Source organism: Taudactylus pleione, unplaced genomic scaffold (genome assembly GCF_031769625.1).
Source record: "Taudactylus pleione unplaced genomic scaffold, aTauple2 ptg001027l, whole genome shotgun sequence".
NCBI lineage: Eukaryota > Metazoa > Chordata > Amphibia > Anura > Myobatrachidae > Taudactylus > Taudactylus pleione.
Genome location: NW_028285428.1, coordinates 1,550,933 through 1,567,561, shown reverse-complemented (window position 1 = coordinate 1,567,561; position 16,629 = coordinate 1,550,933). Strand labels below are relative to the sequence as shown.

The 16,629-nt window shown below is 37.8% G+C and overlaps 1 protein-coding gene across 4 annotated transcripts in view; it reads right to left on the bottom strand.

Annotated features, from left to right (window-relative positions):
- The window catches only part of TTN (titin), a 285,062-nt gene that overhangs the window by 65,434 nt on the left and 202,999 nt on the right, over window positions 1-16,629 (bottom strand). For all 4 annotated transcript variants that reach the window (XM_088461211.1, XM_088461212.1, XM_088461213.1 and 1 more), the window contains 34 exons: window positions 15,657-15,956; window positions 15,135-15,240; window positions 14,844-15,040; window positions 14,454-14,759; window positions 14,090-14,368; window positions 13,361-13,660; window positions 12,972-13,274; window positions 12,487-12,861; window positions 12,028-12,330; window positions 11,626-11,925; window positions 11,240-11,536; window positions 10,534-10,818; window positions 10,132-10,425; window positions 9,677-9,976; window positions 9,267-9,575; window positions 8,991-9,181; window positions 8,299-8,728; window positions 7,473-7,781; window positions 7,234-7,382; window positions 6,970-7,002; window positions 5,832-5,961; window positions 5,346-5,645; window positions 4,869-5,186; window positions 4,480-4,776; window positions 4,013-4,312; window positions 3,610-3,924; window positions 3,344-3,492; window positions 2,996-3,146; window positions 2,490-2,771; window positions 2,030-2,332; window positions 1,623-1,925; window positions 1,245-1,526; window positions 806-1,105; window positions 414-716 (listed from right to left, as the gene is read on the bottom strand). In XM_088461211.1, the coding sequence (XP_088317337.1) occupies window positions 414-716; window positions 806-1,105; window positions 1,245-1,526; window positions 1,623-1,925; window positions 2,030-2,332; window positions 2,490-2,771; window positions 2,996-3,146; window positions 3,344-3,492; window positions 3,610-3,924; window positions 4,013-4,312; window positions 4,480-4,776; window positions 4,869-5,186; window positions 5,346-5,645; window positions 5,832-5,961; window positions 6,970-7,002; window positions 7,234-7,382; window positions 7,473-7,781; window positions 8,299-8,728; window positions 8,991-9,181; window positions 9,267-9,575; window positions 9,677-9,976; window positions 10,132-10,425; window positions 10,534-10,818; window positions 11,240-11,536; window positions 11,626-11,925; window positions 12,028-12,330; window positions 12,487-12,861; window positions 12,972-13,274; window positions 13,361-13,660; window positions 14,090-14,368; window positions 14,454-14,759; window positions 14,844-15,040; window positions 15,135-15,240; window positions 15,657-15,956 (9,099 nt within the window). The remainder of the gene's footprint in view (window positions 1-413; window positions 717-805; window positions 1,106-1,244; window positions 1,527-1,622; window positions 1,926-2,029; window positions 2,333-2,489; window positions 2,772-2,995; window positions 3,147-3,343; window positions 3,493-3,609; window positions 3,925-4,012; window positions 4,313-4,479; window positions 4,777-4,868; window positions 5,187-5,345; window positions 5,646-5,831; window positions 5,962-6,969; window positions 7,003-7,233; window positions 7,383-7,472; window positions 7,782-8,298; window positions 8,729-8,990; window positions 9,182-9,266; window positions 9,576-9,676; window positions 9,977-10,131; window positions 10,426-10,533; window positions 10,819-11,239; window positions 11,537-11,625; window positions 11,926-12,027; window positions 12,331-12,486; window positions 12,862-12,971; window positions 13,275-13,360; window positions 13,661-14,089; window positions 14,369-14,453; window positions 14,760-14,843; window positions 15,041-15,134; window positions 15,241-15,656; window positions 15,957-16,629) is intronic.

Below are 16,629 nucleotides of genomic sequence, written 5' to 3'. Positions count from 1 at the left end.
TTTAAAAAGGTAATCTAGGTTACTTCACAAGGTTTAGTGCCTTACTTATTACTGTCTGACATCCCCTTTTCTCATATCTTTTTTATTATTTCCAATTCTCCCTTCTCATGCCCCTACCCCATTCATAACTGGCCCACTAGATTATTTTACTGTGAAATGTTTAATTTCATACTATGAATTTTTCTATAACCTGACAGAAATGAATTAATGAATGATAAGTGAGCAAAAAAGAAAAGAAAAGTGCTTTGGTATTTCATTCAAAACACTGTATATTTTTAGCTTTTATATTATTAGATTATTTTGTGATTTAATACAGTTGTGGAAAGCCACCAAATAGGACGCCAAAAGGAATTATAAATGGATGGAATTGTGAAGCACATTGCAAAGATGCTATAAAACAAAATGATTCATACCTATTGGATCATTGGCAAAAACTGGTTTCGATGGCGGACTTGGATCACCAATACCAACTTCATTTTGTGCTGATACTCTAAATTCATATTCACATCCCTCAAGTAGATCTGTTACTCTATATTGTGTGTCTGGGTAGATAGGCTCTCTTGAGACTTTGGTCCATCGATTTGACATGGTTTCCTTCTTTTCCACAATATAGGCAAATATGGGTTTTCCACCATCACGTGGTCTGTTCCATAAGACCAGTGCAGAATCTTTAGTTACTTCCTTAACAATTGGTTGTTCTGGTGCTTCAGGAACTCCTATACAAATATATAAAAGCATTAGCAAATTTGTACTCTTTTATTACTCAGGCAAATGGGCATTAAACAAAGTTAAAAAGGTGACATACTGTAGCGGTCTTTGGCCTTCATGTCATCAGATATATGTGGATCACTAATGCCATATGTATTTTCTGCGCAAATGCGAACACTATATTCTCTTCCTTCAATAAGTTTGGGAATCTTGCAGGTCAGTTTATTGGTTGCTGATGTTACAGGCATCCAGAGGTCTCTGTTACTGTCTTTCTTTTCAACAATGTAATTAGTGATTGCACTACCACCATCATCAAGAGGAGGTTTCCAGGTGACAACCATGTGGTCCTTATGAACTTCATCAAATATCACCGGTCCAACTGGTGGTTGGGGTCGATCTATGTAATACAAGCAATATATACAGCATTAATAACAATTTACATAATGGAAACATGATACATCTACGGTTCTTCAATCTGGTGTTTTAAGATATCGTAAAATAGGAATTACTTTATGTGTTCCCCAATGGTTTCTTACCAACAACAGTTACTTCACAGAATCCTTTTCTTGATCCAGTACTGTTTTCAACAACCACACAGTATTTGCCTGAATCACTCCTTTCAGATTTAAGTATGCCCAGACACAAAGTAGATGGCGTAGTCTGGATTTTAGTCCGATTGTCTTCTTTGACGGATATTTCATCTTTCAGCCAGGTAACTTTTGGAGCTGGTTTGCCTGTGTACCGACCATTCATAGCAAATGCTTCTCCAACTCTTACAAGAAGTTTCTCTCTGAAGTCAAGCTCAATTGTTGGTGGAGCTGGGGACAACAGACAGGACAGTTTAAAGAATTAAATTGCAAATAATACAGTGCAATCCTTTCAATAAGATGAAATAAATATGGAAAAGGACATACCTAGTTCATCTTTACAAGTAATTGGTTTTGTGCAGAAAGAAGGTTTCCCTTGTCCGACAACATTGACAGCACTGACACGGTATTCATATGTGTCACCCTCTTTCAGTCCATCATGAATATATTTCCTATCCAGGAGCTTTTCTTTGGTAGCTCTCAAATATGTGTCTTTTCCAATGAGGCGGCACTCTAGGACATACATTGTAATATCAGACCCTCCATTATATTTAGGTGGATTCCAGCTTAGACTTATTGAATCTTTTGTAACTGCAGTTACTTGGAGATCCTCAGGGCGCTCAGGTACAGCTGTAAGCAATAATAAGCATAATGTAAATTTGCAGAATAATTATAGTTGAAACAACATTTGTTTTAAAAAAAAGTAACATAAATAAATTGTCTTGTCAACATACACATTGGTTCTCTTATTACAATCTCCCGTGATGTCTCAACAAATGGACCCATGCCAATAATATTTTCCGGTGCAATACGGAAAAAGTAGGCTACTCCTTCTATGAGTCCTTGCACTGTTGCATTTTGTCTTGTCACTGTATAAGTCACTGGTGTCCATCCCCTGCGATCAGCTTCACGTTTCTCAACTATGTAATTAGTAATTGTGGAGCCTCCATCATCTTCGGGTGAGAACCAAGTAAGTTTGCATGTGTCATTTGTTAGATTTTCAGTCTGGAATGGCTGGCTTACTGGTCCAGGAACATCTGCAAATAAATAAATAAATACCAGTTGTGCTTTAAATAGATTTATGGCAATAAGTTTTTCTGTAAATTATACTGTCCTAAAATTTACTGGAAGCAATCTCCGGAAACAGTACCATTATATGTGTAAGATTAATATGATATTTTTTTTTTTACTTACCTAATACGTCAACAATAATAGTTCTCTTCCTTTCACCTCCTGCATTCTTGGCAACCAGAGTGTACATGCCTTGATGGTTCCTCTGGCATTTCTTAATAACCAATGATGAACTAATAGCTGTTGTTTCAATAGTAGCTTCTGGAGGCAAGGGTCTGTCATCTCTATTCCAAATAATCTCTGGAGCTGGCTTTCCGGAGACATAGGCTATAATTCGGATAACTCCACCAGCGTGGACAACAATTCTCTCTTTGACACTGGCATCTAGCTGAATGTCGGGTATTACTGCAAAAATTAAATAAATATTGTTTACTCTCTTTAAGCATTGTAACAAGTAGTATAAATATATATATTTGTTGCTACACTAATAAATATAGATTTTGTTTTTCTGAAAAAAATCCAAGCAACACTGCATGTTACTTATACAGCTGTGATTTCTGTTATGTATCCAAAATAAAATGTATCCATAAATCCTTGTTCCATAAAACCAAGTGTTAGGATTAAAGTACCTGTTCGGTCCTTGGCTTCAATAACATCAGTGACATCACCAGGTTCTCCAACACCAGCAGCATTAACAGCTCTTACTCTAAACCGATATAAGCTTCCTTCTTTGAGTCCAGGTACAACAAACTTTGTACCTCTGATTTCTTTATCTTTGGCCTTCAAAGAAAAAGAAGTGTGAAAATGTGGATGTAGCTGGGGATGCAGACTCTTCTATTTACTTCAAATGACTGAAAAGTGAATTAGTAGCATGGAATAGTTAATGTGGGCCTTTCCAATTTATTTACTCAACTAAACAAGTGTATATATGATGGTATTTTTACAAGCTTTTTTCTTTTATGTACTCTTCTACAAACCTTGGCCCATTCCTCTTTTCCTTCTTCTTTGAATTCCACAAAATATCCAGTAATTGGAGACCCCCCGTCTTTAGATGGTGGAACCCATTCTAGGTCAGCAGTAGACTTAGTCCAGTCTGTCACCTTTGGAATTGGTGGTCCAGGTGGCGCTAAGATAAAAAATATGTATTATTACTATATTAAAGTTCTTTATAGTACATTTATATTTTTGCTACTTTAGAGAACAAAAATAGTAAAATATTTCCATGCTAATTTAGTGAACTCACATATTGGGTCTCTGGCAGTCATTGGATCAGATGGCTGACTTGGAGGACCAACTCCGGCTGCATTAATAGCCAGCACACGATACTGATAATCAGATCCTTCAATGAGCCCTGTAACTTGGTAAGAAACGCCCAGTGTCATAATTTTGATGGGATCACGGTTTATTCTCTTCCATCTCTTTCCAGTGGTTTCTTTAAGTTCCAGCCAGTAACCTGTCACTGGTGAGCCACCATCAATTTCAGGTTCTTCCCAATTGACAGTCATAGAATCCCGTGTAACACTACTTATTGATGGTTTTTCACATTGTCCAGGAACAGCTGTAGAAGCAAAACAATCACCATGTTATCATCTGCAACAGATTATTTTTATTTTATATGAAAAGAATCTGGATTGCACCAAACTTACAGTACAGATTTCTTGCAATTTCAGGCTCACTGTCAAGAGGGAGCCCAACACCATACTTGTTCTGAGCCATAATACGGAACACATATTCATGGCCTTCTACCAGTTTTGGTATTGTGTAGATGCATTCCTTAGCCTCTTTGGTTACAGGACTCCATAGTTTCCTGTTTGCTTCTCTCTTCTCAATAACATAGTTTGTAATCTTAGAGCCCCCATCATCTTTGGGAGGAAGCCAAGCCAAAGTCATGGTTTCGGCTGTAATTGATTCAAATTTAATTGGTCCCAATGGTGGCCCAGGGCGTCCTATAAACAAAAAGTGAAAATTACTGTTAAAAATAAATTAAAAATTAGACAATTGAAAAAGTAATTATTTGCAAAAATATAATAAATTATATAGATATATATATATAATATAAATAATTAGAAAATAACTATAGAACAATTAATTTTAAAAAACAATATATAATTACCAAGGACATTCAATCGCATCTCCTTTGCATCAGCTCCCAGGTTATTTTCTGCTGTCAGAGTGTACAAAGCAGTATCATTTCTACGTGACTGGTGAATCAATAAAGTGCAGTCATCTTCACCAACAACTTTGTTAACATGTTGATCATACTGCATTGGTATTTTGTCATCAGGCTTGTTTGCAGGTGCTTTAAACCATTTCAAGGTAGGGAAAGGACAACCCTTTATCTTTGCTACAATGCTTATATCTGTTCCCTCTTCAGCTTCCAAAAATTCTTTAAGCTCAATTAATGGGGGACCTGATAAAAATATGAAATAATTTAGCAAAACAGATAGATGCATTTATGGATAATAAAAAAAATAAAATGTTCAAGTTGCATTTATTACTTACATGTCTGGTCTTTCACAGCCACTGGGCCTACAGTTGAAGATGGTTTGCTATGTCCAGCCTCATTTACAGCTCTAACACGGAACTCATATTCTGCACCCTCTTTAAGGTCTTCAACAGTGAATTTTGTTTCCTCCACATCTCGCTTGTTACATTGCTTCCATGTCTCTTTGCTCTCTCCAGAAGGATCCCAGAATAAGCGCTCAATGATATAATGAGTCACAGGTGCTCCACCATCATTCTTTGGTGGTCTCCATGTTAGTGCCACTGAATTCTTTGTCACAAGACCAACTTTAAGTCTGGTAGGTGGTTCAGGTGGATCTTTGAAGCAAACAGGCAATAATGTCATTATTATATTTATGACATATCATCGTATTCTATCAAAGGAGGTTACTAAGGGTAAACACATTCAAATAAATATATATATATATACAGTATTAAAAGTTTCAGACATTTTAAACAATACTTTATGACACTTACGTATTGGATCTCTTGCTCTTGTCCTCTGGATGGTTGAAATAGGAGGCCCAGTGCCAAATCGGTTTTCAGCTGTCACCCTGAAGAAGTATTCCTGTCCATCAATGAGGTCAGGTACTGTGTATGATGTACCTGCACAGTCAGTAGTGACCTTGCCCCATGATTTTCCTTCAACTGTCTTCTTTTCAACAATGTAATTTCTAATTCTATCTCCACCGTCATTATCTGGGGCTTTCCATGTAAGTTTAGCAGTGGATCTTGTTACATCACTAACTTTGAGATCCTTTGGTGGCCCAGGAGCATCTGTAAGGTAAATATTGTTATATTAGAATCACTTTTTTACATGCTCTGACTTACGACAAGATGTCTAGAGCTGGACTTTTCCTTAACTCCATCCTGTCAGTGAAACACCACTAGCACATGTTTATGAACTGTGCTAAAGCTTTTCTCACACATTTAAAACTTAAAAATAACTTTATACAGTCTTACCCAAGACATTTACTCTAACATTGACTGTTTTCTGTCCAGCTTTATTCTTTGCTGTGATACTGTATTTTCCAGAGTGTTCTCTGTTGCATTTAGGAATAATGACAACTGAAGTAGTATCCGTTGCTTCAACCTAAACATATTCAGAACATATTTTTAGACTTCCCAAAGTTCCAAGACGTATACATTAACAACTCGGTGATCCCCTGCTGACTTTAAATGGCAGAGATGTGGCTAGTTAACACTATACTTCTGTTTAATATGGCAGGCAGAAAATGGTCAGTCTTTTGAGAGTATGGACATCATTAGGATCTAGAGAGGCTGCCAAAATTGAATGATGCTATAATACTGTTTTCTCCTCTGAACAGAAAATTCTTCTCCAAGCAATACTCAGTCCCAGTGCAATGTACAAGAGAACACTATTAGGTCTCTACTGCTAGCACTATTGAATCTTTATAAACGTGATCTAACAGAAATAGCTCTATTAGAACCAGCTTACACTGAATGCTTTAGTGCTACTGTAGTAAAGGGAAGATCACTGAAGCAAGACAAAGTCTCTTCAAGGTAAATATAATAATTTAAGAAATAAAATAAGACAATATAACCCTAACACATCTTTACATTTTAAATAAACTATACAAATTGGTTATATATATATGGAACATAACTGATTACAATATTAGATAAATTACAATAATTGGCTTGCAATAAGGGTGCAAAATTAAAAAATCTTACAATAAAAAATAATTTTCCCAATCAAGTTATTTTTCCCCTACACAGCGAATTTAGAAGTATATTTATTCTAATATGCTAATAAAAAAAGATAAAGCCATCTGCTTAGAGAAAAAATATATAACATTTACTGTGATTAGCAAAAATATTCCAGTTAAACAAACTGACACTCAAACATAAAAATGTGGTTTGTTCATGAAGTGGTTAATTTACATTTTTGTGTCTATTTTTATTTTAATTGGGTGATTTGATTTTACATTAGTACATAAAATTACAGTGTGAATATGGTATATTTATTTTTTAAATAAAATAAGAAAAAAACTTTTATTTTTCTGACTTACTATAGGTGGTAATAGAAGATAAAAAGGGCAATACTAATTGTACTAACAAACAAATATTAATTACATACCTGTGAATCCACTGGAATATTGTGGACTTGATCCTACAGAAGGGAATACAATTAACACAGTAGTCAAGACACAATCTACAGTATATAGTAATAGTTACATACATGCATACAAATTTGTGCTATCTGCAGCTAATTTTCAAGAGCTTTTGTAGTTTAGAGGGCTTTCTTGTGGATCATGACTTAATTAGCTACAGTAGGTACTTTAATATAACAGGCGTTATCAATACACCACATTTTTATGCATATTTGGCTCAATTATCTTACCTTTATCTCTTTCTTTGCTACACCCTCAAACTCCCAGGATGCTTTGGGTACTGGACGACCAGTAATGACAGCTGTAATTTTGATTGTAGAACCAGCGCGACAGTTCAAAAAGTCTTGTGATTTCAAGTCAATTGAAATATCGGGCTCCTCTGCAAGAAGGTAATTACATAAAAGTTTAGGTTTAGACTTGAAGAACTTGAAGAATATTTTTCTATGACTAGATAAAATATGTTTATTACCTTGTATTTCCTTCACTGGTATTTCTCCAGTAGCAAGACTTGGTTCAGATTCACCAGCAGCATTAACTGCCTTAACTCTGAACCTATACTTCTTAAATTCTAGCAGGTTTGGAACTACACAGTCACAAGTAGGGAACAGCTTGTCAGGTTCATTGACCTTTTTCCAGTCTGAACTGCCTTCTTCTAGCATTTCAACAAGGTACCCCTTAATTGGACTGCCACCATCTTTTTCTGGTTTCTTCCAGGCAAGAGACACACTTGACTTGGTTTTGTCTTTTACATCTGGGCAAGATGGTGCACCTGGGACATCTTAAAAATAAATATATATATAAAATTTAATATATATATATATATATTTATATATATTTACAACATGCTCATTTTTTATATAGTAAACAATTAAATCATAACCTTATTACACTTTATTAAAGTCGTATTGTAACATGTTCCTAGGATTTTGGTCCTTGGACTACGGTTAATAGTCTGTGTGGCCTATAGAGGGTCATGCATAGCCTATAATATCAAAGTCCATAATATCAAAATAATACATCTTTAGTTTTTTTAAGCTCATATACTACATTTTAAAACAAATGTGATTACATGATCTCTTCGTTACAGTTAAGAGATGTGCAGTAGTTTGAAAATTTTTCCCAATATGATGATATAAATTTAAAATGAGGTAACTGGTTAAGTTTGCTGCCTTCTTGAGATGTATAAGGAATCCCTTCAGTATGCATAGTAAAAAGATAGTTATCTCACAGGCATAGGGTTGCCAGTACAATTACCGTAACAGTTTTTATCATGTCCTCATAGAATTTATACTTACAGGTCGGGTCTACAGCCAAAGCAGGATCTGAAGGCTCACTGGGAGGACCTACTCCAGCCGCATTGATAGCCATAACACGGAATTGGTATTCTACACCTTCGATCAAACGCAGTACAGTGAATTCCAGGCCTTTCACAGCAGGCTTTGTGACTGGAGCTCTGTTCACACGACCCCAATATACACCACCAACTTCTCTCTTCTCAAGCCAATAGCCAGTAATTGGAGATCCACCATTGTCCAATGGAGGTTCCCAGGACACCAACATGGAGGATCTGGTGCAGTTAGAAGCTTTTGGCTTTTTGGGAGCACCAGGAAGGCCGTATGGTTCCTTTATTACTACCTTGTCTGATAGGCAGTCATCACTAATGCCATATTTGTTAACTGCTCTAACACGGAATTGATACTCTCCATCAGTTGTAAGCTTCCAGATCTGAAACAATGAATAAGATGCAATTCTTTAACAATTCTGCTTACTGTTTAACATTATAATTGTATACTATAAAGATATACAATACATGACAATTGTACTATACTGCAATATTAATTAAGAGAAGGCAGGTAAATAACTTTCATTAAATAATAAAGTCTCTGTATATTTTTTTATTAGAAGCTACTGATATTTCAGTAAACACACCCACAAATTAGGATGAAAAGTTGTAAGCAATATGTTCTTAGAATAATTATCAACCAACCCCGTATCTTCTGTCAACTACTATGTTGGAAACTTCCTCCCATTCTGATTTCTTCTTGCTTGCATCTCGTTTGTCAATGATATAGTTCATTATCTCACTTCCGCCATTGTCTACTGGTGCATCCCAGATCACGTAGCAGGATTCAGCTTTGATGTCAGTGACTGTCAAGTTTCTTGGTGGTGCAGGGCGATCTGATTAAATAAGTGAATGAAAATAAAAATGTATACTTGGGAGACAATGAGACAATTTGAATTGAAGCTGACACCAAATACTTACCAAATACTTCAACACTGACAGAGCGGTAGGCAGATCCGAGACGGTTGGAGGCTGCAACTATGTATGATCCCTTATCACTCCTCTGTGCATTGGGTATGATTACTTCTGTCTTAGCTTCACTCCTTGAAACCTCTTGTTTCTCAATCTTCAGGGCTGGCGTTGACTTGTCAATCACCACTTCATTTTTGGTCCATTCAATCTTTGGCAATGGAAGACCAGTCACTTCAGCTGGGATGTTCACAGGTTCTCCTGCCTTAACTTTAATAGTGTCTCCTCTAACAGCCAGACGAAGAGTGACAGTAGGAGGAACTAGATGTGGAAGATGATATAACATTAAGGTGTTGCCTAAGTATTTCCTGTATAAATTATTGAAAGCAGCTTTAATTTATAGCCAAAGTGATGCAAAGTACCTTCATCATCCTGAATTACCACATTAAGCGGCAGGGACGGTTCACTTTCACCAACTTCATTAACAGCCTTGGCCCGGAATTCATACATGTGCAGCTCTGCAAGATTGTCTACTAAAAAGAATGTGTCTGGACAGAGCCTCTTATTGCACCTCTCAAACTCTGTAGCGTCATGTCGTCGTTTCTCAAGGATATACCCTGTAACAGGGCTGCCACCATCATTACGAGGAGCTTTCCAGTCCAGGGTAATGGATGACTTAGTTCTCTCGGTGTAGGTAAATCTTTCAGGTGAACCAGGAGGGCCTATATTAGTAAAAAAAATCAAAGTGTTTAGATGACTCTCAAGTTTGATTTTAAGTGATCAGGTAATGAAGACTTAAAAACAGTTTTGTGTTTGCCTGGCTGTAATCAAAATACACAACTAATTATAATATTTTAAATACTTTTATCTATGTTACCTAGTGGATCAACGGCAAGAATTGGTCCCAAATCAACAGGTGGGCCACAGCCATATTTATTCTTGCAAACGACACGGAACATATATTCTTGCCCTTCTAGAAGACCTGTAATGTCACATTTAGATCTTTCTGTGTCTATTGGCTGTCTCCAGATGTTCATTTTGGCATCCCTTCGTTCAATTATAAAGCCTGTGATGTCACTTCCACCATCATCGATTGGATCAGACCAGTTAAGCAATGCCATTTTTCTGTTAACCACAACTGGTTTCAGTTCAGTAACTGGTCCAGGAACATCTGAAAAAGCATAACATTGTAAGAATAATTTTTTTTAACTTCTGTCTTCTTGAAATAACATACTCATGCTATAAGAGATATGTACTTCAATTTAAACTATATTCTTACCAAAGATCTCAACTCTTGTTGCAGCAGATTTGGTACCACTTTCATTGCTGGCAGTGATAATATATCTGCCGTGGTCCTTCCTATCTGCACTGGCAATAGTAAGCACAGATGAGTTCCCAACATTAACTATTACAGCCGTCTCTTTGTTAAGTTCTCCTTCTTCTATGGTCCATTCAATTTTAGGTGCTGGACGACCAAAGACATTGGCAGGGATCTTTAGAGCCTGGCCAGCAAGAATCTGGATACCATCTCGTACTGAAAGGTCCAATTCAACAACTGGAGGTTCTAATGGTGAATCAAAAGAAACAATTAGAAATTATTGTTATATGCATGTGTCACACATTGAGCCTGATTCAGCATTGCACATAAGTGCAATGCTGAATGCAGATTCTGCATGTGCGCAGGACCCATTCTGTGCATGTGCAGAACGGATCCTGCGTGATTGCATGATGCCCCTGCTAGGCCTCTCCTTGATTGACAGGCAGAAGAATTTAGGGGGCGGTTTGGAGGCGGTGATGGTTGCAGTGGTTATCCCAGCCTGTGACGTTGATCGCAATGCTGGGATCGCAAATACCTCCTGCTGCATTTGCAAGGACGGAATTGCACAACTGCTTGTGTGCGGCTTTGCAATTCCGTCCTCTGTTGAATCAGACCCATTGTCACACTCACATTGTGTACTGATTGCAAAAAAAAACTAAAAACATACCTTGAGGTTCAAGCACCGTGATGGGTTCAGTTACACCTGGAGGTCCTTCTCCAGCTGCATTGACAGCACTCACACGAACCTTGTAGTCTGCACCTTCTCTAATGCCTTTTACAGTGTATTCACGAACTTTAATAGGCTTATCTGTGCAGCGTGACCATTCATTGGAGCCCATCAACTGTTTATCAACAAAGTAGCCTATAATTTCTCCACCACCATTATACAATGGAGGATCCCATTGTAACTCAATAGCAGATGAGCTTGTGTCAACAACTCTTGGAGTTGGTGGTCCTGGAAGCACTAATTGTGAAAAAAAGAGGTAATTTATGGAAGAAAGAATCTATTATGACAGCAAAAATATAGTTACATTTTCATGGTTTTTAACTTACATATTGGAGATTGTGCAGTCTTCGGATCAGATGGTACACTAAACTTTCCAACACCTCCTGCATTTTCTGCACACACCCTAAATATGTATGTAAGGCCTTCCAAAAGCTCCTCAGCTCTGATTTCTAAAGAATTGAGTAGGTTTCTGTTGACACGAGCCCAGTGAGTGCTGTTAATTTCACGTTTCTCAATCCAGTATCCTAAAATAGGACTTCCATTGTCTTTGGGTTCCTTCCATGTTACCACCATGCTGTTAGATTGAACATCTTCAACCTCTGGCTTTTCTGGTGCATCTGGAGGAGCTGTCAAAACACACATTCATTTATATAATTTCTATTCTTTAAGTAAAACAATATTAACATTTGCGACATGTGAGCTCCCTTAGCAGGACAAAGAGAACTTACTAAATGGATCTTTAGCAACAAGAGGTTGAGACACACATGGTGGCCCAGGGCCAAATCTATTTTCAGCTGTGACACGGAAGATATATTCTTTGTTCTCAATAAGTTTGGTGACTGGATATTTGAGGTGTCTTAATGTAGATGTCACAATAACCCATCCAATTTCAGCCTTAGAATTGTCTTTCTTCTCCAAGACGTAATTTAAGATTTCACTACCACCATCATCCAATGGAGGCTCCCATTTGCATATAACAGAGTTCTTTCTCACTTCATCAAACGTGAAGTTCACAGGAGGACCTGGTATATCTGAAAAATGCAATGCAAACAAAATAAATAATCAGAAATTAGATTACTGTAAAACACAATGTAATTAGCAAGTAACAGGGATAGGAACGTTATATTTTCTGACATTAATATAATTTGTATTGCCATACTTCTGCAATATAACATATTTTTATTTACCTTGTACATTTACTTCACATGAAGCTTTTGCAACACCATGGTCATTTTCAACCATAATAGTAAATTTGCCATAATCAGCCCGAAGTGAATCTCTGACATATAACGCAGACTCTCCATGACTACTGTTGTCAACGGTCAAACGTTCTGGAAGACTAAGATGGAATGGCTCATCCTCAACAACTTCTTTCTTCCTTCTAGGTACTATTTTATCCACTCGTTTCTTTATCTCCTCTGGTCTAATTACTTCATCATTTCTAAGCCAAGTAATAGTTGGGTATGGTGATCCACTTATATTTGCATTCAATGTAATCTCATCTCCTTGTCTAACAGAAAGTCCAGACTGCAAACTTCCTGAAAGGAACACCTTTGGAGGATCTAGTTGAAAATAGAGAATAACATATTTTTATTTGAACTGTTATAATGTTACATTGGGCAAAGCTTGTTCTATATTTGTTGTTCCTGTTGCTAATGTTTTATTTCCTTACCCATGGGATCCACAGCTTTAATTCCTGGGGTGACACGAGAAGGCTCGCTAATTCCAGCAGCATTTTCTGCACGTACACGATACTGGTACTCTTTCTCCTCTTCCAAACCTTTTACAGTGTAGGTCAGTACAGGTATTAGACAGTCATTGCATTTTTCCCACTTTTCACCACCTTTGACTATCTTCTCAATGATATATCCCATAATCTTGCAGCCACCATCATATTGAGGAGGTTTCCAAGTCAGTGTTATGGACTTTGAAGTTGGATTGCTAGTATCAAGATCAACAGGTGGATCTGGGCGCTCTGTACAATCATAATGACAAACAATCAATACATCTGAGTAAAGAATCCTACATATTTAAGTTGTCTATAATTATTAAATAACTTACGTTTAGCATCTTCTGCAATAACGGGGTTTCGGAGTTCAAGATACTCCCCTCCACCAATCTTATTTACGGCCTTGACTCTGAAGTAATATTCTCCGTTGGGTATCAGATCTTTTATGTTCCATGTTAATTTGTTCTCTCCAGACATCACTGGTGTATAAGTTCTTCGACCAGCTTCTCTGCGCTCAAGGACGTAGTGTAATATTGGGCTTCCACCATCATTTTCTGGGGGCTCCCAAGAAACTTTGCAAGTATTCTTGGTAACATCACTTGCTTTGATGTCCTTACATTGCCCAGGTAGACCTTTAAAATACATATAATAACCTTGACAAAATGTTTTTACATCAATGACACAAAATATTGTGTATTATTATTATTTACAAGTGTTCCGCAGCACCTTACAAAGTACATAAAACAAATAGGTTGACCAGTGACCTACAGTACAGTGCAATACAGGACGAGGACAAGGATAATATACATTGCTACATTAGCGACCATAATACCCAGATAAGCAACAGAGCAATGCAACCAAGTTTTTGGTGCACTAGTGGGGAGTAAGAGGTAGATGAAAGTAAAGTAAGGAGAAGCACAAGAGGGTAGAGGGCCCTGCTCGTAATCGCTTACATTCTAAAGGGGAGGGACAGACAAACAGGTGTGACACAGATGGGGTAGACAGGGAGGAAGGAGCATGTAGCAGCAAGTTAAGCAAGTGTATAAGTTGAAAGTAGTTACCTATGACTTTAACATTAATTGAGCCTGTGGTTGATCCTATTTTATTTTCCAATGTAATAGTATAGACCCCAGCATCTGCATGTACGACGTTAGAAACATCAAGAGTGGCAGATGTGTAGTCACTCTTGGATGCTACTCTGTCAGCAATTTTCAATTCCCTTCCATCCTTATGCCAGCTAATGGTTGGTGTTGGAACAGCTCTGAATGGCACAGGAATAGTAAGTTTTTCTCCTTCTACAACAACCATGTCCTGAGTTTTCAGATCAATTGTTGGGTTACCTGTATGGAAAAAAAAGGAAAAGCATTTTAGAAATCATTTAATGGAAGAATTTCACTGTCTTTACAATGCGTATAATATACTCACTGTCAGAATCCTTAGCAAACACATTCTCTGAAATTTCAGATGGATCACTAGTGCCAATGGCATTGACAGCTCTAACACGGAGGATATACTCTTTATCGGGAATAATGCCTTCTTCAGCTTTATACTTCAGATCTTTAATTGGTCGAGAGTTAATTCTCATCCATTTCTCAGTGCCTGGTTGACATGCTTCAACATGATATCCAATAATAGGGCTACCACCATTCTTCTCTGGAGCCTTCCAAGCAATAGAGATATGGTTTCTGCTGGCATCAGTAACATGTAACTCAAGAGGAGGTGAAGGGGGACCTTCAAATAAAAGGAGACATTTTAGGAGTCATGTTTAAATTCTCCTGCAAAGCATTTAAGTTCACCATTTGAGGTTTTACTTACTTGTAGGGTCCTCAATTGCCAACATATCTGTAGGTTCACTCGGATGACCAACACCAGCTTCATTTTCTGCACGGACCTGGAATTGAACCTCTGTGCCCTCAATAACATCTGTTACTCTGTATTGGCAATCTGGTCCAGATGTCCTTCCAGCCTTCACCCAACGTGTGGCCATTTTTTCTTTCTTTTCAATAACATATCTGTTGGTTTAATAATGTTGAAAATTAAGTACTTCAATGTAGTTTAACAAATTTATGGAACAAGATATAAACCCTGTGTATTTTCATGACTAACCTTTGAATGGGTCTTCCGCCATCATTCTTGGGGGCCTCCCATTTCAATTCTACATGTCTCTTTGTTACATCAACCACTGTAAGAGCGTATGGTGGTCCAGGGGTAGCTAAAATGCAATTGAAATGTTAAGAAGCCATGTATTGTGAAACTCTATTTTAAGTAGGGATGTGCAGGCTCGGATAGGTTCGAGTTTGCACGTTGAGTTCGGATTTTTCCCTCCAAAAAAACGGAACTCAGAAAGAAGCTAAACGTCATCTTACATGGACGAACATCATCATTCCTGGACTTTTGTCCAGGAATGATGATGTTCGTCCATGTAAGATGACGTTTAGCCTCTTTCTGAGTTCCGTTTTTTTGGAGGGAAAAATCCGAACTCAACGTGCAAACTCGAACCTATCCGAGCCTGCACATCCCTAATTTTAAGGTTTGCAAACTTTTTTGTTTAGCAATTCAAGCAGTGGATATAATTACAACTCAAAGTTTGCTTTGCTATTCTCTATCATAAAATATAAGAGAGCTTACTGAAAGTATCCTTGGCCAACACTGAATCTTCCAGCTCGCAGTATTCACTTTGTCCCACTGCATTCTCAGCAGCAACGCGGAACACGTATAATGAACCTTCAGAGAGAGGTGTTACGGAACATTTGATGTCCTTAACTGTGGTGTCCACTGTCTGCCAACCTTTGCGTCTTACATCTCTCTTTTCAACAATGTAGTTGGTAATTGGAGAACCTCCATCTCTTTCAGGGACAGTCCATTTAAGATCTGCTGCATTCTTAGTTATATTAATAACCTCAAGCCAGCGGGGTGGAGTAGGAGGATCTAAGATATAAAACACACATCATTGGCACTGTAGGCATTTATTTAAAATTAACTGCATTTTATAAGTAGTTGGATATATGGTTAAGAGCACTTGTTAGAAAATAATGAAACTTACAGACTGCTGGAGTCTCTAAATTGAATATGAGGCTTAGGGCCTGATTTAGTATGGATCACTATTCTGCTTATACGCACGCAACTGCATTGCTAATATCAGCGGTGCTATTTAAATGTGAGCATTCACATTGCGTACGCAGCCTGACATAAGGACGCCCACTTCCCCTTACATCCGTATACTAGGGCAACATAGCAAAACAATCGGTAACATCGAGTAACATCGGACCCAGATGCACAGTTAAGGCAGGTTAGACCTCACTCAGGAATAGCCAACTTCTGCGCATGCTATGAGACCTAAGGCAGCGCCTGGTATCGCAGTGGCTAATTTATGCAAGCCCATGCAACGGCGTTGAAACGCACTGGTACACCTGCGTTTGCCCAACCACCCTCCATCACCACCCACAAACAGCACTTCCTGTCAATCACTCTACTCTGGGTCTTTGTAGCCTTTTCAAATTCAGTTCCCATCGCAATGGCTAGATCGCGTGGTGTGAATTAATTTACCGATTGCGTGCGTAGACGCAACTGCGTTCCTTACTGAATCAAGCCCTTAGTTCAT